The sequence below is a fragment of the Sylvia atricapilla genome, chromosome 1, assembly GCF_009819655.1.
Source record: "Sylvia atricapilla isolate bSylAtr1 chromosome 1, bSylAtr1.pri, whole genome shotgun sequence".
Classification (NCBI taxonomy): Eukaryota; Metazoa; Chordata; class Aves; order Passeriformes; family Sylviidae; genus Sylvia; species Sylvia atricapilla.
In genome coordinates, this window is record NC_089140.1 from 63274020 (window position 1) to 63296860 (window position 22841).

General features: G+C 41.7%; 1 protein-coding gene across 3 annotated transcripts in view; it reads right to left on the bottom strand.

Annotated features, from left to right (window-relative positions):
• DTNBP1 (dystrobrevin binding protein 1) overlaps positions 1-22841 on the bottom strand; it is a 68925-nt gene that overhangs the window by 1414 nt on the left and 44670 nt on the right. For all 3 annotated transcript variants that reach the window (XM_066324267.1, XM_066324250.1, XM_066324258.1), the window contains exons 8-9: positions 3875-4030; positions 1854-1997 (exon numbers count right to left, since the gene is read on the bottom strand). In XM_066324267.1, the coding sequence (XP_066180364.1) occupies positions 1854-1997; positions 3875-4030 (300 nt within the window). The remainder of the gene's footprint in view (positions 1-1853; positions 1998-3874; positions 4031-22841) is intronic.

Consider the following 22841-nt stretch of genomic DNA (forward strand, 5'->3'; position numbering starts at 1 on the left):
AAAGCCGTTCTTTCCTTCTCTCCTTTACCTAACAAGTGTTTATCCGTATTCAGAGCATCCAGCTTCAGCTGGTGAGAAACTTCACTGAGAAAATTCTCTTAAAAATCTTACTAAAAACTTTTTCAGAAGGGTCGGATAGATATGAGCTACTCCTTACCTCTGCTCAGACTGTTTGCAGAGCAGTTCAAATAGTCTATGCCTGTTCCTCAAGTACCTGAGTTATATTTTATCACTAGAAGTTTTAGAGAGCCTACCTTATGTGGTGTACACCAGCATGCATTACATCAATTCACACAACACACAGAGGAGTTTTCAGGAGTGATAGAGCTAACTCAATTTTGCAGTTTAACTTACTGTCATGAAATGTTGCAAAGCCAACGTCCAAAAGCTGGCAATGTTTATAGCAAGGCAAATTTGGAAACATTTCAGTGTCTTGAGCTGATTCTCATTTTTACCAGTTATTTTAATAACTTACCTGTATTTTGTGACGTTCAGCCCAATTGTCAAACCAACCTTACCCTGACAACTCCATTCTCCAATGACAGCAAAATGAAGGGTTACTTTTAAGCCATTAGATTTTTCTGAGAATGAAGACTATTGCACATTTGGTTTGATACTAGGGTGCCAGGTTCTTAAAGCAAGCACAAAAATCCCTCAGTCAGAGGGAAATAAAATGTTTGGAACCACAAGAGCGAGATTCATAAGACTTACACTGCAGTAAGGCTGCAGTGCTGGAACATTATTACAGCACAGATACATTATATTGCAGAGGATGTCCACGTACAGACTTCGTACATATATGCTGTAATATTTAGATTACAGCATAAAATAATGTATTTTTTTCAAAAGCTAATGCATTTATCTGCTTAGCTAAAAAAGCAGTTTCTGCACTTGCTTAGATAATCCAGCTGAGACTGTTTGCTGTGAAGAAATGAAGCTTCTTAGTCCAACATGTGCCAAACAGTCAGCAAGTGGAAAACAGTCCTAGATTCTGCGATTACTGGCAAGCTGAAATGATGATCAGCTTTAATAATGCACAAAGTGGATGCCTATCCAAAACCATCCATCTCAATTCAGTTTTTGGAATGAAACACAAAACCCTAAACCTTTAGTAGTCAAGTGTGTTTTGATCATTTACCACAAGTAATATTTTTCATGTTCACAGCAGGTGTTAATCACCTTTACCATAGGGAGTACTGTAAGTACTTCTATAAAAATATTTAAATGTATTTTAAGAAGAAACCAAAAGGACCTTTAAAGGAGCTTCATCATCTCCCACAAGAAAAATCATTTTGGGTCTTTCAAGGAAAGGCATTTTAGCACTGAAGTTTTTAACTAGGAAAACACTTCAATGGTAGCTAAAAGATCTAGTACTGAGACACAAATTCTCAAGTGTATATGTAAACTGCTGGGTTGAACCTTGTCTCAGTATCTCTCACTGAAGATCTTGCATCTGGTCCAAGTTTGACAAGCAACATTCTGGACAAATTTTAAGCAGTAACTTTTAAAAATAAAAGCCTAATTGTTGCAAGCTTTCTGTTGATGTTTGTCAAAATGTCCTATATAGGGAAAAATCTCCTCAAGCCAGTATGTAACACATCACCTACCCAGACTGTGATGAACACAACAGGGAGCTGCAGTAAGAAAAATTAGATTGTGTGGAAGTATCACATAGTTTTGCAGCAACTCCCTTGTACAGCAGCTGAATGTTAATGTTTCGAGAAGCACTAACGAAGAACGGTCAATCTGCATCAAGGGGGATGTTTTATGAGATAAGAGCACCCATTACAAATGAGAGCAGCCCTGGTGGTTTATCACTGTCCCTCAGCAGGCTGTCAGTACGAGTTCCATACCCAGCATGGGAGACAGCACATTATTGTCTTCGCTTCCTGAGTTTAAAAAGACGTCCAGGGCTTCCTGGTCAGACATGTCCATGAGGTCCATCTGCTCCAGCATGTCCACGTTCACCTCCATGGAAGACATACTTCCAATGGGCTCTGCAGGAGAAACAAGGCAGAGCAATGCGACAATCAGCTACACAAGGTTGTTACCTGGGGCAAGGCTCCTGGGGCTGCTGTCATTGTCTGCATCAGCAATAATTACACTTGAGAATGGAAGGAGCTCACCCACAGGAGCTGCTTAGCAGCAACCTCAGCCCAAAGCCAAGAGCACTCTGTGCAATCTTTGTTGTGAAACTAACATCCATTACTGCTTTTGTAAACCAAAACGTTTTTAGCAGCAGTATTTATAGCAATAACCTTCTCAGAAATAAGCTGAGATGGGACTCAGGCACAAAGATTGAAACTTTCCGTTTTGGAACACTCCTTTTCAATTTTCTCAACCAAAAGTCTTTTTAGAGAAAAACAAACACATTTAAGCACACAGTCACTAAATGTCAATATACAAGGGATGTAGAAATTCAGAAACCAGGATTAATGTTAACAGAAAGCAGCTGCTCTCTTCTCTCAGATAATCTAAGAAATTACAGTAAAACCCAGGTTCATGCCCAGTACCTTCTCTCAGCATGGGCATTTCACATTATTAATTACTCAAGCAAATTATTACTGTCAGTACAATACTGACAATTTGCAAGAATATTAAATACTTGGATGAGCATCTTCTTCCTTGAGCAGCAGAACATGCAAACAGGAAACAAATAAGTTCAGGGCCACTCAGATTTAAGTCCAGCTGCTGCATAGCATCAAATTATTACAGTGAACAGTTTACTTGTTTTTCTAAATTTAACAATTATATAATTATTGAAAGCCTTCATAGGTGAACCCAGATAAAATTCTGTAATTTGACTGGGGGATTTATTATTTTTAAATGTGCTACAGCTCTGCTGTTTTACATGTACTGCAAGTCCAAATCTTTTATTAAACGAGTTTCTTGATAAAGCTGGGTTACACATTATCCTAAAAAGCTGAAGTTCCAAATGTTAGGCAGCCTAACACTCTAACAGAGCTGTGTGTCCAGCCCCAGCCCATGACAATGTCCACTTTCAGTCCAAAAGACAGCATATTACAGAAAACAGGAGACTTAAACTCAGTTCCTGCCCTGACTGTGAATTTAGATTTACATATCCCACCTCTCCTTAGCCACCCATGCAGAGCATCTTGCAGATGAGTATTTATAGCGCTCATGCAGAGAAATGGAAACCTTGGACTGTATTCCCTGCTCTGACATTACAAATGATAGCAGAACTGCACTTGGAGCAGGGACAGAATATCTACATTTTTTCCTGCCACATGAATGCATCATTTCCCACTGGCTTCCTTACTGGTCCAACAACCCCTGCATTTTGGCCTAACAGATGGAAGCCTCCAACTCCCTGTAATCTCTGGCATTCTTGTGCTTTAACCAGTCCAGAGATGCCAGACTTGTGTCATTTCATGATAAGGAGAGCACTTCATGTGACCTCCTGCGTCCTGATCACACCCAGAGGGAATAGCTGCCACCTGGAAAGTGTTCAGAAATGCTACACTGAGCTTTCCTCTGCACTTTGCAAAGTTTTCTGAGGGATCTCCTTGCCAAATGACAATCCCAGGTTTTTGAACTCCAGTGGACAAAGCAGCTGCCTCTATCCATATTTTTACATAGATGCACTCCTCAGCTGCAGAGAAAAATGCTGTTCAAGGTGTAGTTCAGTGCTCTACATTTCCTCAGACAAGGAGCAGAGCCTGACTAATCTTTTAAGGTATCCAGTACCCCTGGGACACGAAGGTGTGTTTAAAAGGCTTATCTGAAATTCCAGTTCTACTGAGGAAGAACTTGGACATTTTTGCTGTGCTTCCTCTGTAAGCGCTGCTGGTTCTGCCTGCTCAACAATGCTCCCCAAGCTGGGGGTTTGTGCAAAAGGTATTTTACAACTTGCCTCTCCTCTCTGCTATCTGCAGGTACCCTGTGGAAAGGTATTGCTCCATGTCCTGCTGGAAGGCTTCCTCAAAGAACTTCTGGCGCTCCTTAAGCTTCATCTGCTGGGTGTGCTCCATGTCCAAAACCTTCTGTGCATGTTCAGCATCAAGTTCAGCTGAGCATAAAACAAACAGACAAATCAAATATTGCAGGTGTATCCCCCCACTCTCGGCATTTAAAACCTACAGAAGCAGTGCAATAAATTCTGACAGACTGTTACTACAGGCTGTTAGCACAGCCTGCAATAAAAGGAGGTCTCGGTGCTTTGCTACTGTATTTTAAAGCAAGATAGGAATACCATATTAGGCAGCGTAACCTTCACATAAAAGTGATACCATAACTATTTATCTTGAGGCAAGATGCAATTTTCCTGAGCTGTATAAACAGGAACACCTGAGAGCACTGTCCATCAACAGCTGGGATTTTAGAACTCTGCCAAAAAGACCTCAAGTAATGATGCTTCTGCAATCATATGCACCTAATGCACACAACAGCAACACTTTTCATTTGAATATTGCTGCACATTTCCACCACAGTGCGAGTGGCAAGATATATATATATGTACATACATATAAATACACATGCATAACATACGTGTGTGCATGCACGTCTGCCTGAGATTCTGGCTTTGCCAGCCTCCAGACAGAATGGAAAAACTTCTTGTAGAATCCTACATGTACGTGCAGCAAAAGAAATATTAGACAGAATTAGGAAATGTTAGACAGAGTATCATTAGAAGAACTCCTTCCCCTCTGTTTTGCTCTGCACTGGACAGAGGCGAAAATAACTGTGCTGTTTATTGCAGAATAACATCTTCTAGAATAAAAAGATGTAGTTGCTATTGAAGTACTGTCTGCAGCCAGACTGTTAGAATACGCTTCAGAAAAATAGCTTTTTAGGAGGAATATATAACCTGGAACCCTTTTCCCAGAGTTCTCAGTTCACTTGTCTGGTCTCATGAGCACTCTGCTTACAATAAAAAAGGAATTTTCCAGCTGAGCTACTGATGGAAGGGACGGGGGTGGCCAGAAGAGCTGCTGGTCTGTTCCATTCTGCCCATTAGGAAAAGCTCCAAAAAATACCACTGGGTGAAAAATGTCCAAGTTTTCACACACCAGACAGACACAGCTGGAATATGGCATCCGCATGGATAAATGCTGAGGGAGCGTAAGGTTTTCTAGGACAAGCATTGTGTCAGTCTTCCAAGAAAAATGTTATGTTAATGATATTCTACAACATGGACATTCATTAAAAGCATTTACTATCATGGAGATTAATGCCCAAATGCAGAACATGTTTTATTAAACCAGGCAAAACATCAGAGAGCCGTTAATTCACTCGGCTGCCTGCATCAAGGTCACACATCATACACAGAAGCAACTGAACTGTGGTAGATGCCAAAAGAGGCCAGGAAACTGGACTGACACACCAGATATTCATTAAAACATCAGCAAATAAGCAGAAATCTCTTTCTTATAGGAGAATTCAGAGGTAAAACATCAGTGTATAAAAAGGAAAGCATCTTCCCTGAAGGCAACATGCCTTTATTATCAGTTACACTGTGGTGTACGGTAACTGCGTCCCCTGGAGCAACTCCTTTACTGCAGTCCTGGATGATGAGCAATTATTAATAACGTTGTCTATGATGCAGAAATGCTATTCAATTGTAATAATAAACGCCAGCGGCTCTCACTGACAATGGGAATTTTCTGTCTCTCTCATAATATATTCTGACAGTTTTGCACTCTAGATTGGTAATTTCGGATATTTTTAACCCCAAAACAGAGATGGCATCCAAATGACACGAGACTGCTACACTCTCTTTATTGACATTGAGCTCTTTAACTTTTGCCTAAAATGTCCTGTAAACATGTAAATGTCCTGTCCTATTGAAATTGTAACTGGCCAGGGCTGAATGGCAACATCTGCCAGCTGTGCTGGCATGTTCCACAGGAAACTGTAAATACGTGAGCTGAAGAGCTGTCATGGACTTGTTCTCCGAAGTCAGAAAGAGTTAACATCTAGAACCTTGCTGCACGATTTCACGCCCTGCCAGGTGTAGTAAGAGGTGCTTGGCTAAGCAAAACCAAACTGCTGCATTTGGGGCTTCTGTTTGTTGTCAGAAATGCTAAGGATGGGAGGTGAAGTCAACAGTCAAGCATGAAACCAAAGAAAACAGGTGTATTGTTTCTTTCACAGAGCTACTCAGAATAATATTTTCCCTAAGCCCAGTGTAGTTTATGAAACACCAAATAGAGACAAAACCAAACCTGTTGCAGGAAAGACAAAAGATATGCCATCACACACTGCTCATATGAATTCCTCCCAGGATGCAGACTGAGACTTGGCACACTTAAAATACTATTGTATTTTTCCTTTTGCCCTAAAATTGTACTTTTCGATTAGCAATGGCACCTATTTCTCTATCACACCACGGCGCACAGAAGAGAAAAAAAAGACAGACTAGACAGAAAATGCTAATGCATAATTAGACGCAAGCATACAGGAGTTGCCACAATAACCCAAATAAAAGATGACTAATTCTCCACCAGCTATGACTTTTAAGAGAACAGACACTAAAAGCAGGCAATTTTTTTTTCTAAAAAAGTGAATACTTGAAGGCTGAGGCACAGCCTTCTGCACTACATCCAGGAACAGCCCCACGGCTCATCCTGCTCGCCTCAGGGTACAACCCACAGCCTGACTCCCCTGCCCCATATCTTCAGTGTTTGAACCAGACACCAGGAGAATCCAAACTCCAAAGGAACAAATGACAACAGCTTGTAACCATACACCTCAAGTGTGGAGGATACCACTTCTTGATATCACTCCAAGGCCTGACTGACGCTTCCTACAAATTAGAATTCTGCTGCAGTACCTGAAGTCTCTATCCAACTAACAAAGTGACCACTTCATGATTTAATCTAAAACATTTTCCAGCTATGTACAAGAGATTTCCAAATAAGTTGGAAGAATGACTGAAAAAATAAAAAACCTCAGAACTGAAAACGTTGTCTGTTTACAAGGCTAGCACATCCCTTAAAACCAACATGAAAGATGTCAAGCTGTCGCAATGGATCACTTTTTGGTGTTTTCATACACAACCAGTTCACTTTCCTTCGATTAATTTACTATGTAACTTTCTATCTCATGTGAAGTAGAACACATAAACGCATCTGGTCTGAACAGAGAAAGACACAGAGAGCACAAAAAAATGCCCCTTTTTCCTCCCTCTACAGTTCATTTGCTTTTTGTAGACTCATCTAACCAGACCATAAAATGCATGCACACATTCTTTGTGGGTTTTTTTTTGTTTTTTCTACAGATATCAAAGTTTCAAGCAGCCCTTCACTGAACTCACTGCTGGTCGTTGATGTTCCTCCTGTGAAACTGGACATGGCATGAAGACACGCTGGGTGGAGGATAATCCCTCCCCTTGAACTCCTGGCCATGTCCCTGTTCACACAGCCCAGGGTGCTGTGCCCTTCCCTGCTGCCAGATGTGCTGCAGGCTGGCACCCAGCTCACTGCCCACTGGATCCCCAGGGCTTTTCCACAGAGCCGGAGTCATCGCCAAGCTCAGCGCCAGAGCCTTCCATCTCCTCCTCTGGGACAGAGCTGTGGCTTCTGGTCCCAGCCCCCAGGTAGGGAATGAGCCACGAAGCACCACCCTCCCACCCAGCCTGTCACTTGTCCACCTTGCTGCCCGTCCATCCATCCAGGCTGTAACATCATCACTCGGCTGCAGGAACACCGTGTGAGATTGTCAAAACCTATCAGTAGGCTGGCTACTCACTGAATGTTGTGGTTTAAAAACAAACCAAGTAAGAGGCTCTAAGTCAGAAATAAAATTTAATGAGAAGAAAAGGAAAATAAAATAGAATAAAATAAAATAAATACAAAAAGAAAAACCAGTGACAGAGTCAGAGTACAACCTGATCAGGGTGATGGAAACAGTCCAGACGAGGTGGTCTTCTTGAAACAGAAATCTTGTAGAAAGGTCTGGTAGCTCCAGTCCTCTGGGAATCCAGTGGAAGAGGGCTGCTTCTACTGTCCCAAATCCCAGCTTATATCCAGGTGAGAATGCTTGGCTCTTCCCCATGGGCGGAGCATCTCACAATGGGATGATGAGTCATGGAAGAGAGCCTTAATGGCCCATTAAAGAGAGAGATAACGCCCGGAGGGAGTTATCTCTGAGTCATGCAAAAGGCATTGATGGGCCATTAACTGAAGATGGTGATAGAATACACCCTAAACTACAACCCAGGACAATCCACCCCTTATTCTATTACCATCTACAACATGCCTAAATCAATACATTCTTACAGATGAATGCATATATACATACAGAATGAAACCTTACACACTGCTCTCACTTAAAATTAAGTCTCCCTGTGGTACACAACGGGTTTCTCCATCTTTCTGCATTACCCACCAAGTGTAGCCAGGTCCTTGAGCAAAGACAATCCCATGGACGGGTCTGCCTTTGCCTGAAGTGGGATTAATCCAAACACTCTTTCCTAAAATGCCCTTCATGTGTACCACAGGTACTTTGTCTCCATCCACTGTGTGTAAGGGTTCAGACTGGGCAGGACCACCTCGATTGACAGACCCTCGGGTGTTAACTATCCATGTGGCTTTGGCTAAGTTTAGTTCCCAATTCTTGAAGGTTCCCCCACCAAGTGCCTTCAGGGCAGTCTTTAATAGTCCGTTGCACCGTTCAACTTTCCCGGCAGCTGGTGCATGATAAGGAATGTGGTATATCCATTCAATACCATGTTCTCTAGCCCAGGTGTTTATAAGGTTGTTCTTGAAATGGGTCCCATTGTCCGACTCAATTCTCTCAGGGGTGCCGTGTCTCCACAGGATTTGTTTTTCAAGGCCCAGGATGGTGTTCCGGGCAGTGGCATGAGGCACAGGGTGGGTTTCCAGCCATCCAGTGGTGACTTCCACCATGGTCAGCACGTACCGCTTTCCTTGGCGTGTTTGGGGAAGGGTGATATAGTCAATTTGCCAGGCTTCCCCGTACCTGTACTTCAGCCATCGTCCACCATACCACAGAGGCTTCATTCGCTTGGCCTGTTTGATTGCAGCACAGGTTTCACAGTTGTGGATGACCTGTGAGATGCTGTCCATAGTGAGGTCCACCCCTCGGTCACGGGCCCATCGATATGTTGCATCTCTTCCCTGATGACCAGAGGCATCATGGGCCCAACGAGCTAGGAATAATTCTCCCTTGTGCTGCCAGTCTAGATCCACTTGTGATATTTTCACCTTGGCAGCTTTGTCTACCTGCTCGTTGTTGCGATGCTCCTCATTAGCCCGGCTTTTGGGTATATGCGCATCTACATGTCGAACCTTCACGGTCAGCCTCTCTACTCGGGCGGCGATGTCTTGCCAAATGTCAGCGGCCCAGATGGGTTTTCCTCTGCGCTGCCAATTGGCCTTTTTCCAGCGATTCAGCCATCCCCACAGAGCATTAGCTACCATCCATGAGTCAGTGTAGAGATAAAGCCTCGGCCACTTTTCTCGTTCAGCAATTTCCAAAGCCAGCTGGACAGCTTTAAGCTCTGCAACTTGACTCGATCCACCTTGTCCCTCGGTAGCTTGTGCAACTTGTCGTGTGGGGCTCCATGCTGCAGCTTTCCATTTCCGGTTAGCTCCTACAATTCGGCAGGAGCCATCAGTGAACAGAGCATATCGTCTTTCAGTCTCCGGTAGCTCATTATATGGTGGGGCTTCCTCAGCGCGTGTTACTTGCTTTTCTTCTTCTTCTTCTTCAGACGATAATCCAAAAGTTTCACCTTCCGGCCAGTTCGTTATAACTTCCAGAATCCCAGGGCGATTTGGGTTTCCAATGCGGGCGCGCTGTGTAATGAGGGCAATCCATTTGCTCCATGTGGTATCGGTGGCATGATGTGTGGAAGGAACCTTTCCCTTAAACATCCACCCCAGCACTGGCAGTCGGGGTGCCAAAAGCAGCTGTGTTTCAGTGCCAATCACTTCTGAGGCGGCTTGAACTCCTTCATAGGCAGCCAAGATCTCCTTCTCTGTGGGAGTGTAGTTGGCCTCGGAGCCTCTGTAACTTCTGCTCCAGAATCCCAATGGTCGGCCTCGAGTCTCCCCAGGCACCTTCTGCCAAAGGCTCCAAGACAAACCATTGTTTCCAGCTGCGGAGTAAAGCACATTCCTCACATCTGGTCCCGTCCTGACGGGGCCCAGGGCTACTGCATGAGCAATCTCTTGCTTGATCTGAACAAAAGCTTGTTGCTGTTCAGGCCCCCAGTGGAAATCATTCTTCTTGCGGGTCACCAAGTAGAGAGGGCTCACGATCTGACTGTACTCAGGAATGTGCATCCTCCAAAAGCCTATGGCACCTAGGAAAGCTTGTGTTTCCTTTTTGTTGGTAGGTGCGGACATGGCTGTGATCTTGTTGATTATCTCTGTGGGGATTTGGCGACGACCATCCTGCCATTTGACCCCAAGAACTGGATTTCTTGAGCTGGTCCCTTAACCTTGCTTCTTTTAATGGCAAAACCAGCTTTCAGCAGAATTTGGATAATTTCTTCTCCTTTCTTGAAGACCTCCTCTGGTGTATTCCCCCATATGATGATGTCGTCAATGTACTGCAGATGCTCTGGAGCCTCACCCTTTTCCAGTGCAGCCTGGATCAGTCCATGGCAGATGGTGGGCTGTGTTTCCACCCCTGGGGCAGTCGGTTCCAGGTGTACTGCACGCCCCTCCAGGTGAAGGCAAACTGAGGTCTGCACTCCGCTGCCAAAGGAATGGAGAAGAAGGCGTTGGCGATATCAATGGTTGCATACCACTTTGCTGCTTTGGACTCCAGCTCGTACTGAAGCTCTAACATGTCTGGCACAGCAGCGCTCAGTGGTGGCGTGACTTCATTCAGACCACGATAATCCACCGTCAGCCTCCATTCTCCACTGGACTTACGCACCGGCCAAATCGGGCTGTTGAAAGGTGAACGGGCCTTACTGACCACCCCTTGGCTTTCCAGTTTGCGGATCATCTCATGTATGGGGATCACAGAGTCTCTGTCTGTGCGGTATTGCCGACGGTGTACTGTTGCTGTGGCAATTGGTACTTCTTGTTCTTCTACTTTCAGCAGTCCCACAGCAGAGGGGTCATCTGAGAGACCAGGCAAGGTATTCAATTGTCTGATGCCTTCTTTCATCACTGCGGCTATCCCAAAAGCCCAACGATATCCTTTTGGATCTTTGAAATATCCATTCCTGAGATAGTCTATGCCGAGGATGCATGGGGCCTCTGGGCCAGTTGCAATAGGGTGTTTCTGCCACTCCTTCCCAGTTAAACTCACTTCGGCCTCTAATACAGACAGTTCCTGGGACCCTCCTGTTACTCCTGTAATAGAAATGGATTCTCTTCCTACATACCTTGATGGCATCATGGTACATTGGGCCCCAGTGTCAACCAATGCCGTATATCTTTGTGGGTCAGATGTGCCAGGCCATCGGATCCACACAGTCCAGTAGATCCGATTGTCCCTTTCCTCTTCCTGGCTAGAGGCAGGGCCCCCCTATTCCTGGTCATCGCATACGTTGTTCTCTTCCTGTAAATGAGTTGCTGAGGTTCCTTCAAGAGGATCAGTCATATCATCATTCCTGTAACGTCTGGAGTTCTGTGCACGAGAGACCGGAGCAACACTGATTCTAGATGAGCTTTTTGTTGTAGGCATTTCTCTTTTCAGTTCACGTACCCGGGCTGCTAAGGAGGAGGTAGGTTTTCCATCCCACTTCTTCATATCTTCTCCATGCTCCCGAAGAAAAGACCAAAGGTTACCTCGGGGTGTGTATCCTCTCTCCCTGGCTGGGGGACGCCTGCTCCTAATCGCAGAGACTCTCGTCGGCTCTGGTGAAATATCGTAAATTTCTTCCTTAAGTTCTTTTTTCAGTTTCTGATGGCCTTCTTCAATTAAGTTCCTGACTTGCTCAGCCAGTCTTGTTTCCACAGATGAGACATGGGCACGAACTGGGGCGGTGACAGTGTCCTCGTAAATCCTTAGTTTATTAGCCAGGACACCCACCTTGTCCTCACCTTCTCTCCATTGCAGTGTTGCCAGGTAACGCGAGTACATTTCTGGTCCAAGCCGTGCAAATCTCAACCACATCCGTGATGTGCACTGGACATCATCTGGGCTCTTAGGAAATCTCTCATCTTCTGCAAAAATGATCTCCAGCACAGCCAATTCCCTTAGGCATCGGATACCTTGTTCTATTGTGTTCCATTTTCCTTGGTGCACTAGGAGGTCTTCTTTACAAAGGTATCTGTCTTTCACACTTGTTAGCAGTCGCTGCCAGAGGCTGAGAGTTTCTTGGGTTTTTCCAATTCCCTGGTCAATGACCACATCGCGGGACAGTGATCCCAGTTGCCTGGCCTCAGTTCCATCCAGAATGGTGTCATTGGCTGCAGCATCCCAGATGCGGAGCAGCCAGGTGAGGATGGACTCGTTGGTCTGACGGGTGAATTCCCTTCGCAGGTCACGCAGCTCACCCAGAGATAGAGAGCGGGTGATGATCTCTGTCTCTGTCTCTTCAGCTGAGTGCGAAGGTCCTGCTCCATCCTCGTCAGTCGCTATGCGGACTGATTTGCTCCTTGATTTCTTCTTCTGAGTGGTGGCAACTGCTACTGGTTTAGGCTGTTCCGGTTCAGTGACGGTTTGTGTGGAGATGCTGACAGCACTTTTGGTTCCTTTTTCCTCTGTGAGAGTCTGTGTAGTCGTCGATGTTATTGCTTTGCTTCTTTTTACCTCTTCTACTTCTTTAAGAACATGCTCCAACACACCATGTAGTGTTTTGATTCTAAGCATGGTGCGGGCCGTACAGAGAAAACCAAGCAAGACTAACAAGAACATCATGCTGTCCTTGGCATCCAGAGGGTACTCAATATTTTCAAAAACTGCTGTGTCCTTCCTGAAAAGCTGGAAAAAATCATTCTTTACTCCTCCCCACAGGGGCTGGGTGAGATTGTTGAGGCTCCAGACGTAGCATCCTAGACTAGAACAAGAATACAAAACTGGGTATATATTCTGAATAATGTTCATTGCCTCAGATTTTATCAAGCAATTGACATAATAGACCAGTAAAGCAATTTTAGTACCATATCCTGGTCTATGCAGGAGCATTAATGCCGGCAGATAGTGCCCCACGTTTGGAAAAATATAGAGAGATAGGTATAAGACACATGTAAGCATGTTGGGCATCATAACAGACAGGTGTCCTCAATAAGATTGTAATTTCTGACTTCTCTTATTGCCTCTGCCGCACGTTGGGCGCCAAAAATATGTTGTGGTTTAAAAACAAACCAAGTAAGAGGCTCTAAGTCAGAAATAAAATTTAATGAGAAGAAAAGGAAAATAAAATAGAATAAAATAAAATAAATACAAAAAGAAAAACCAGTGACAGAGTCAGAGTACAACCTGATCAGGGTGATGGAAACAGTCCAGACGAGGTGGTCTTCTTGAAACAGAAATCTTGTAGAAAGGTCTGGTAGCTCCAGTCCTCTGGGAATCCAGTGGAAGAGGGCTGCTTCTACTGTCCCAAATCCCAGCTTATATCCAGGTGAGAATGCTTGGCTCTTCCCCATGGGCGGAGCATCTCACAATGGGATGATGAGTCATGGAAGAGAGCCTTAATGGCCCATTAAAGAGAGAGATAACGCCCGGAGGGAGTTATCTCTGAGTCATGCAAAAGGCATTGATGGGCCATTAACTGAAGATGGTGATAGAATACACCCTAAACTACAACCCAGGACACTGAACAACCAAAATCCTTCAAAAATCAGAACAATAAGATCATGAAAGCAGACAATGGAAGGCAGATAGCCAAGCAGCTTTATGAATGCATTATGACATAGCAATTTAGACTGCAAACTCACTCGTTACAGATCTTTTAAACTAAAAGTATCAAAGCGAGACAAGACACCAGGGAGTGCTTCCAACAATACACTTTTCCTCAAAAACGTTTAAATTATTCTTGACAGAATTTAGAATACATGTTGATGCTATAAGGGAGGATGTGCAGAACACTCCTGCACTATATTTTGCTGACAGGTGGGGAGTGTTGGCAAAACTCAGGGGGAAAAATGTAAAATAAGTGATCTAGGTGCACAGAGTCTTTCTTCCACGGAAGAGTGAAAGGAAAACAAGTGAAAACTACAAGTCCTAGGTGTTTTTAAACTCTTATTTAACAGTCACTTTACAAAGTAATTTGTCTTTACTAAAGATATATTCAAGTAATTGCAATCAAAAAAATTAAGTCCTGATTCACCAGAATGTGAAGTCAGGATTTCACTCAATGAAAGAAAGATCGTCTGTGTTTGAAAAAATAAACACTGTTCCAAATGAGATTTACTGTCTACCAACTCCCAAAAGCCTGCACTTACATGAAGAAATGTTTCACTAAAATTAAGATTATAAAAAAAAATAAAAAATCAGTCATTAAAAATGACTGCACATACTGCTTGATAATACCTAACTAGGGTTTTTATAGATTGCATCAGAATATGCAAACTCCAAGAAGCCCACAATCTAGCCAAGAAGAAAAGCAGAGGTTTTACCAGTGCACAGAGATTATTTTTAACATTTCCCAGCAAGCAGTTTCAACAAGTTGGCTTACCTTAAAAATTCTCTTTAAACAAACCAAAAAAAAAGGGCTTACTTGAAATCCCTGCAATATAAAGGATAAGCTTAAATAAATATCAGAACACAGCACAGAAAATAGGTGCCTGTGTACGCCAGGATTCCAGTTACTAAGACAGCACCTGGAGGAAGAGGCAGCTTCCGAACAATGTGACAGGAAACAGCTTGGGAAAAGGTTTCCACAGAACTCCGAACTTTATCTGGCTACCAGGAAATCACCATAGTTAAGAGACACTAAAAATATGCTCCACCAAAGCGCAAATTGAATTCTAAAAATGTAAATACATCTAGGATTAAAAAATTAATAAATTAAAATCACATTTGTGATTAAAAATACACCAGGCTGAGGGGACTGCTCTGCAAGGTGGCCCACAGCATCATAATGGACTGTCATCTTAGAACTAGATTTGCTGTGGTTCAGAAACAGCAAAAATGCTTTTTGCCCAGTTCACTTGTCACTAAAAACATCTCAAAACCTGAATGCATTTGCCTATCTCTCAATTTTTTAAAAAAATTAAGAGCAGACACATTTTTATGTCTGCAAATGTGGTAAGCAGAACGACATCAGAATAATTTTAATTGGTTTCAACTATAGCCAAAATCACCATGGATATACTGTTCTACAGCAGGTTAAGGGTGGGGTTTTTCCATACTTGCTTCACGTCATGCGAAGCATGGAAATCATACAGCAAAAGCTTTGGAGGAGGATTCTCTCCTTCAAGGTACAAGCCTGACTACTCCTGTTTAACAGATCTGCAATCTACCATCTTCTATTTTTCTGGTTCAATGTCCTTTATGGTCATTTGTGTTCAATGACAATGTGTCTTTCCAGAAGACAGAACTCAGCAATGTGACTTTGGTGGGATGTGAGTACCACAAGCCTTCCTCAGCTTACACCAGGACAGGTTACCAAGAGGGTCTTCTACCTCCCTGATTTATCCTTTAGTTAGATTCCTGCCCAAGTGAAAGAGAATAAAAAGTGACTTGCAAGGGAAGGAGAGAAGGATAACATTAAGCTGAACCTCCTTGGTGCAGAAAGTAAAAAAAAATAAGAAAAACAAAAAAAACCCCAAGAAAAACCCACAAGCACCTGAGTTCACACTCTTGTTTCCTACCTCCCTATAAACTCACTACTTAAAGTATGTAAGAACAATAATTCAGTTAGCGAGCTGCAAAATATGTATTTCCACTATAGATAAACGTGACAATGTCACATGCACCTTCAGTACATTTATTTGTGAGGATGATCTGGCTTTAAAATTTAGCCACACACTGTTGAAAAATCCCACTGTTACAGAAATGGTACCTGAAAACAGCTCAAATGATTCAGCACAATTCTACTGTCAAGAAATGCAGTATTTAATGCATATGCTCTCCAATTACTGTTTTTTCAGCCTTACCTCAAAAATACTTATTTTCAAATGGAAAAACTAATCAATAGCAAATCAAAACCCAAAGTACTTAAAATACAAACCACAGCACTGCAGAACTCTAGTCATGTTTCCAAAGGTCTACGAAACTGTCCCAAATAAGATTAATAACATCCTATTGTCCGAGTACAAATTGATCCATCGAACAATTTAATGACTATTTTCCATTCCAAAAAGAAAACCACTCTTGCTTTGGAATTAGAAGGTTTTCAAAGATATGCAAGTAGCTTCTGCTGCTACAAGAATAGTGCCAATCTTAACCTTTGCACAGCTGTGAGCTGTTTGCCTTCCACATCAAATCATGTGCATGTGCAGACATATAAATTAATGATGAGATACTGTTCTGCTGTCACAAGACATTGTGCACAGGTTGAAAACACAGGTTCCACGACATGGCAAACTGGTTGGCAGGTATCAGCTTTTACTTGTCCTTAAGAATAACACCCAACTCCTAACTCCTGCTGCAGTGGAAATACTCTTTCCCCAAACTATAACCATTTCAGACACACAGAACACCACCATTCAGTGCTGAACGAAACTGTTTTGCCTCAAAAAGTGAAGACACAACCATTTTTGCCCTCCTTCCTAATAACCAAAACAAAATAAAGATTTCACTCCATAAACTGCTTTCAGAATAACCAGTTTTCTGCCTGAACATGCAATTTCTACCTCTCTCTTCGGAGGGAGGGGCAGATCCTGTCAAACAGTCCCTCAGAGGCCCTCAGAGCCAAAAGGAATGAGCTGCAGATTTATAGTCTCAATAAGTTCAGTACAACCTCACCTACTTCACATTTACAGAGAAGTATTTTAGACTCGAGGGGGATTTTGGTTTTTTGGAAGACATTTTAATACAAGTCTTGGAATAACATGACCAATAACTGCTAAATCAGAACAGGAAACAAAACAAAACAAGGAAAAAACTACCTTTTCCATAACAATTACGTCACTAGTTGAAAGAGAATTTGATTTTTTCATATGCTTGGTAAAGCATTTAGTATGTATTATGCAGACTGTATTTGGTAACAGATCACAGAAATGTATCACAGAATGAATTCTAGATAAAATTACTGAGCTAGAAGGGACCTCAGGCATCATCTAATTCCAGCCCTCTGCCATGACCTTTCACTAGACCAGGTTAGTCAGAGCTCCATCCAACCTGGCCTTGAACACTTCCAAGGAAAAGGCATTTGCAACCTCCCTGGGCAGCCTGTTCCAGTGTCTCACCAGCCTTGCAGTAAAGAATTGTTCCCTAAGATCAAATCCAAACCTACTCTTTTTCAGTGTGAATCCATTGTTCCTTGTCCTGTCACTACAACATGCTCTTGTAGAAAAGTCACTGCTCATCTTTCTCACCTTATCTTTCCTGTAGGCTCCCTCCAGGTACTGGAATGCCCAAAGGCCTTCTCTTTTCCAGGCTGAACAATCCCAATTCTATCTGTCTTTCCTAGCAGGGGAGGTGCTCCATCCCACTAATCTTGGTGGCCTCCTTCGAACTTAGAAAGAAAGAAATTACTTCCTTCCTTCTATTTTAAGCTAATTAACAGGTGAGAAACTGTACAAATTAAAACTAAATATTCCCATAGTCAGAACCGCAGGATCACCAGTGAGATAATGCTCCCACAGATAGAAGAAGCCTTTTTGCTTATGCTGAAATTTCCTACGTAGAAATATTTTTAAAAGACCATAAGCCCATCATACCAGCAGCACACACAACATGCTTGAAATATGTATTTTTTCTTGACAACTCAGTCTACTTCCTATTAAATTTCTGTCAAAACAATTTCTCCAATTCAAGCAAAAAATTCTGGTATTCATTCATGCAATTAATGATGAGCTTATTTCTTAGAAAAAGAACCATTAGATTACAAATCTAGTCCAGTTCAACACTGTTTGGTTAATGTCCCAAACGATTTTCCTTAGAAATCTTAGTGATGAGCAAACACTTTTGTTTGATACCATTAGTGAAACAATATCTGAAATAGCATTCCCTCTGACAAACCCGCATCCAGGCACATCCAAACACGAGGGGACTGATTTGCTAACAGACAGCTATTAGAGATGTATTATCAGCTGAGGAATTTTAAATCACATGCAGTCCTCCACATTCATTATGCACGGAGTATGAGTTATGACAGACCAGGTTATTTTAAAAACCCATATTTATTCTCAAACGCAAAGCAAAGATGCCATCATTCTTTTTAAAAAAGGAACATGTATCAGTGCTATTTGCTAATACAGCCAATTTGCAACATTAGCAATGGCATGTCTTCTCCATACTTTTTGTAACACTGTGAGACAGATCTCTGCAAGTTACATTACAATAGTCTCTTATAAAAGTGTTTTTCAATTAATTGGTTGCTTTTAAATTCAGCCAATTGGACTGTAACAATTATATAGGCACAATAAAAGGAAGACAGCCAAAACAAAAATGGTACTACATTTCAAACAGAACAATCTGGCTGCACAAAAAGCCATATTTTCAGGATATATGACTATATTTTCACAGTTAAAATGCCTTGTTTTCTGCTACGGAAAGGCATTACACAGTAAAAAACAGGGCATCTGACACTGAGTGCAGAAAAATACACAGTGTGTCTTTTCCACTGAACATATTTATCTTTAAAATTAAAATGCGAAAAACAGTTCAGTTAGCACACGGGCTGTGATTCAGAGGTAAGGCAATATTCAGTGTGTCAGGTCTAAAGAAAGGACATTGAGTTTTAAATTTTTAATGAAACCTTTTAAGCTTTCTCCCATGCATCTAGTTTTCATACACTCACAACCATTCCACTTGCATCTTCATTTTTTACAGAATATTAAATGGTCTATAGCTCAGAAGTAACAGACCATAACAAAAGAAACATCTCTGACAGAACTTCCAACTTGCAAAATATTTGCTGCCATTAAATAGGTCAATTAAAAGAATAAAATTCTTTTTGATAAACTTGAAAAATATTTGAAATAAATCTTTTGAAGGGGGGAAAAACCAATCTTGAAAGATGATCTGCTCCCACTGGCTTGCTGACTTATTTCTGTGCCATCTTCCAAACTGTTCAAACTTGCAATACTGAAGGTAGACTAAAGGTCACCTTTACCCACAGTGCCAGAGCCCTTCCATATTTTTTCTGCCAATTCAGAACAGCTTCTGCAACTTTGACTTGTCTATTTGCTTTCTAAAGGATTTAAGGAAAAACCTTGAGGAGCAAACTATACAACATGGGCACATGGGAAAAAAACCAAAACCCTTCCTTCTTCACAGTCTGCAAACTACAACAGGAAAATGTATGGCTGGCTTCACTTTCTTCTTTAGTTCAACCCTGAGGAATGTCTCATGCTCTAAATCTCACAGGATTTCAGGTGGTAGCCAACATTTGCTATGAATAAGAAGGGAAGCTACCAGGTCTCAACATACCAGTAGTTTTCAGATTTTTCCTCTGACATGCAAGTTTTACCATGCTTTGTCTTTAAAGACAACCAGAGTAAATTAGTTCATCAATGCTGGCAAAGTCAAGGCAGACCACCACTCAACCAAACAATGAACCTCATTTTTTGGTACTAGATCAAACTGGCACTGCCACACCAAGGAAGCACTGGTGGCTGGGAACAAAAACAATTCTTCCAGACCCAACAGTTCCAAAAAAGAAACCCTTCTGGAGGTGTGTGTTTGACTGTTTTTATGGAGGATCAGCCACCATCTGTCCTCCTGAAGCTGGCACAGAACTGACATCAGGTGTAAAACCAACAGCCACCACATTGCCAGGTCCAGCTAAAGCTGCAACAGCAACCATGTTCACTCAAAACTATTTTTGCTGTTTAGTCATTAATTCATCAATGACAGCACTAGGCACGAATTAACAGTGTAATTTTCAACCTGTGCTTATTCTGGTTTAGCTTGCAGTAATAGATAAATTGATTATAAAATCTGCTATTCAAATCAAATTGATTTCAAAAATGACATAATAATTTAAGTACTGGAGTAGGCTGGTTTAAAGACAGTACGAAAACTGCCAGGTCTTTTCTCACATGTGCCATATCTAAGATCTTAACATCATTAGGTTAACAGATTATTTTAAATAAATAATTTAATACACAGAAATTAACAGACTAATGGAAATAATTACAGTAATTTATTAACACTGAATACATCTAGACAAGTCCCACTGGTTAACATATCTAAGCAGGTCCCCTGTATCCTCAAAGAAAGAGTGCAAACTAATAGCTAAGACTTCTGTCGCATTTGATGTATAGTTTTACACTTGCTTTTCATTGGGAGGAATCATTACCACTAAAACAGAACAAAAATTCCTAGGTCTCTCAGTTACTTAACCCAACACCTCAATGAATATATGCAACAAAAAAAAAAAAGACACACATGCAGCAAGGGAGAGGGTGGAGCAGACGGGTGATGTTACTGATGCTTCAGTGGAGCATTAAACACAAGAAATATGAAAGGAAATACAAAGGAAGAGAAATGAGGATGGGGCAGAGGGAGAGGGGAAGGGCAACTGATAGATTTCCCAAAAGAGATAACAAATGAGATATGACCCTTCATCCTGGATTTCTCCAGCCTGGTAGAGATTAAACAAGTTGTGGGGAGAAAAACAGTACTAACTGGGAGGAAGAAATTTAAAACAGAGGCAGAGAAGGCTTTGCCTTATTGAAACCGAACACCACAAACAAAAAGCCAGTACAATAAATTGGCCCTACTGAAGCTACTCTGACAGACAAAATCCCAAGAGGCTGTAGGAACAATTGTGTTTGAGTGAGGAAGCACATCCTGCTTTGTGACCATCAATGACTAAACCCTATGCCTACAGTGAAAAGGACCTGACAGATGACACCTAGGATACAGTATCTTATTTGAGCAAACAAAGAAAACCCACCTAAAGGATGCACAGACATCAAAGTGACAGCGAGGAGCGAATAAAAAGCAGAAATTCAGGAAGCTGATAAAAGCACTTAAAATGGGGAAGGGAAAAAAGAAGGGGGTTGACTGAAGAGGGAAGTCAGTGTAATTAGGACTGCGAAACCTGTAAAATACACTTCCTGTGAGATTATTCTTTTCAATATGCACAGCTGTATGAAATCTCTCTCTCAGCTTTTCCTCCCCCACCTTCTTTTTTTTCCAGTACAGGGATGCTACACAAGACTTCAATATCTCCTGCCACACCTTGGGACAGCAAGCACTGATTTGTGCCTGTGCTGCAATACAGTATAAGATGAGGAATTAATTTCTCCAGCATCTGTATCAACTTCTACCATTTGTAAGCCCCTTAAAAACATTCACCTTTAGGCTAGCTAAAAATACAGAACATTTAATTTATAATATTTCCCTTAACTCTTGAATATGTATAAGGCCTTGCTAACCTAGTTTTTGATTTTGTTCTTCAGAGTAATTTAGCACTAACTAGTCACAAGTACTTTAAACCTCACAAAATGCATGCAGATTCCCTCCACAAACATGGGCAAACATCCAGCTGATCTCTGAAAAAGTTAAATTTCCTAACTCTCGCTCTCTTTCTCTAAAGAGCATCTATTTATTAGGTATAATTCTCTACAGCAACAAAAATCACACATTAAATCAGTCCAGGTAGAGGTGGCTATATCTGTTGTAGAGATACAAAGAGACCCTGCCGCATAGTGATTCTAAACTAGGAAGTGGAAGTGCTAATTTTTGAAGCATTAGGCTCAACTATAAGCAGAAGTGTACTGATCCTACTCAGTGACCAGTTTTTCCTCTTTCACATCTAAGCTTGAATAATGTGCTGCTTGAAATCTGAACATAAACTAATTTTAGAGGAGGGTATCATTGGAACACAATATGACCTTTATTAAATATGAATTACTTGTTCACAACACATTTGGCATGACAGTGGGAAAACATTGCCTTTAGGCCACCATTATATCTGCCCTGTTTCCTTCTCTTTCTTCCTGTCATCCTACATCTGCTTTGTCAGCCCCAACAGTGTGCAACTTCCATGGCAAAAGAGATTTTTTGTCTCCTTTTAGAGAGACCAAAAGCATTTTCATTCGTTACTAACACAGAAATAAAATCACGAATTTTAAGACCTAAGCTTTCAATCACTTTAGGCAGAATATTTCTCATCTCTTCACTGCTGCTGTAGACTACAACAGATGACATCACATTTGATTTCACTGGCTTCATGCAGCGAAAATCTTGTTCACAGTCATGAAGACCAAAATTTATTTTTTAAGCAAAAGATAAAGTTTAATGGAAGTGGGTTGCAAACAAAGAAAGTCTAAACATCTGATGCCTAGAGACTTTGTCCGTCTGATTTGTGTTTTAAAAGTCATTCCAAAGTGGGATAAGTGAAGAGAATTTGAAGAAAAAAACCCTCACAAGACTAACTGAAACCATCTAATCTGTCCTGGGGCTTGGGTAACTACAAAACCAGTGGAACATGACAAAGACAGGTCTTCCAAGAACAAGGAACAAACACACCAGGGTCAGCATCTGGCAAATCACTTCAACATCAGTTCCTAAAAAAACCCTGAAATTAGAAACAAAGCTTGAGATGGGGGTGGGAATGAACCAAGAACATTCCTGTTCTGTTGGAACACATATTTACTCTCTAGGATGGAATGAACGCTATACCAAGGTGTTCAGCAAGCACTGAACTTCAACCTATTTTGTTCTCTTATAAACTATTAAATCTGTTTCTAACAGTGACTATTCCAAGGCTAAGGAGAACTGAAGCATGCATGAGGAATCAAAGTAACATCATTATTATAATTTCATGCTCTATAAAACGGTAGACATTTGGTTTTAAAGCCTCCTATTTTGAAACATCCTTGCTG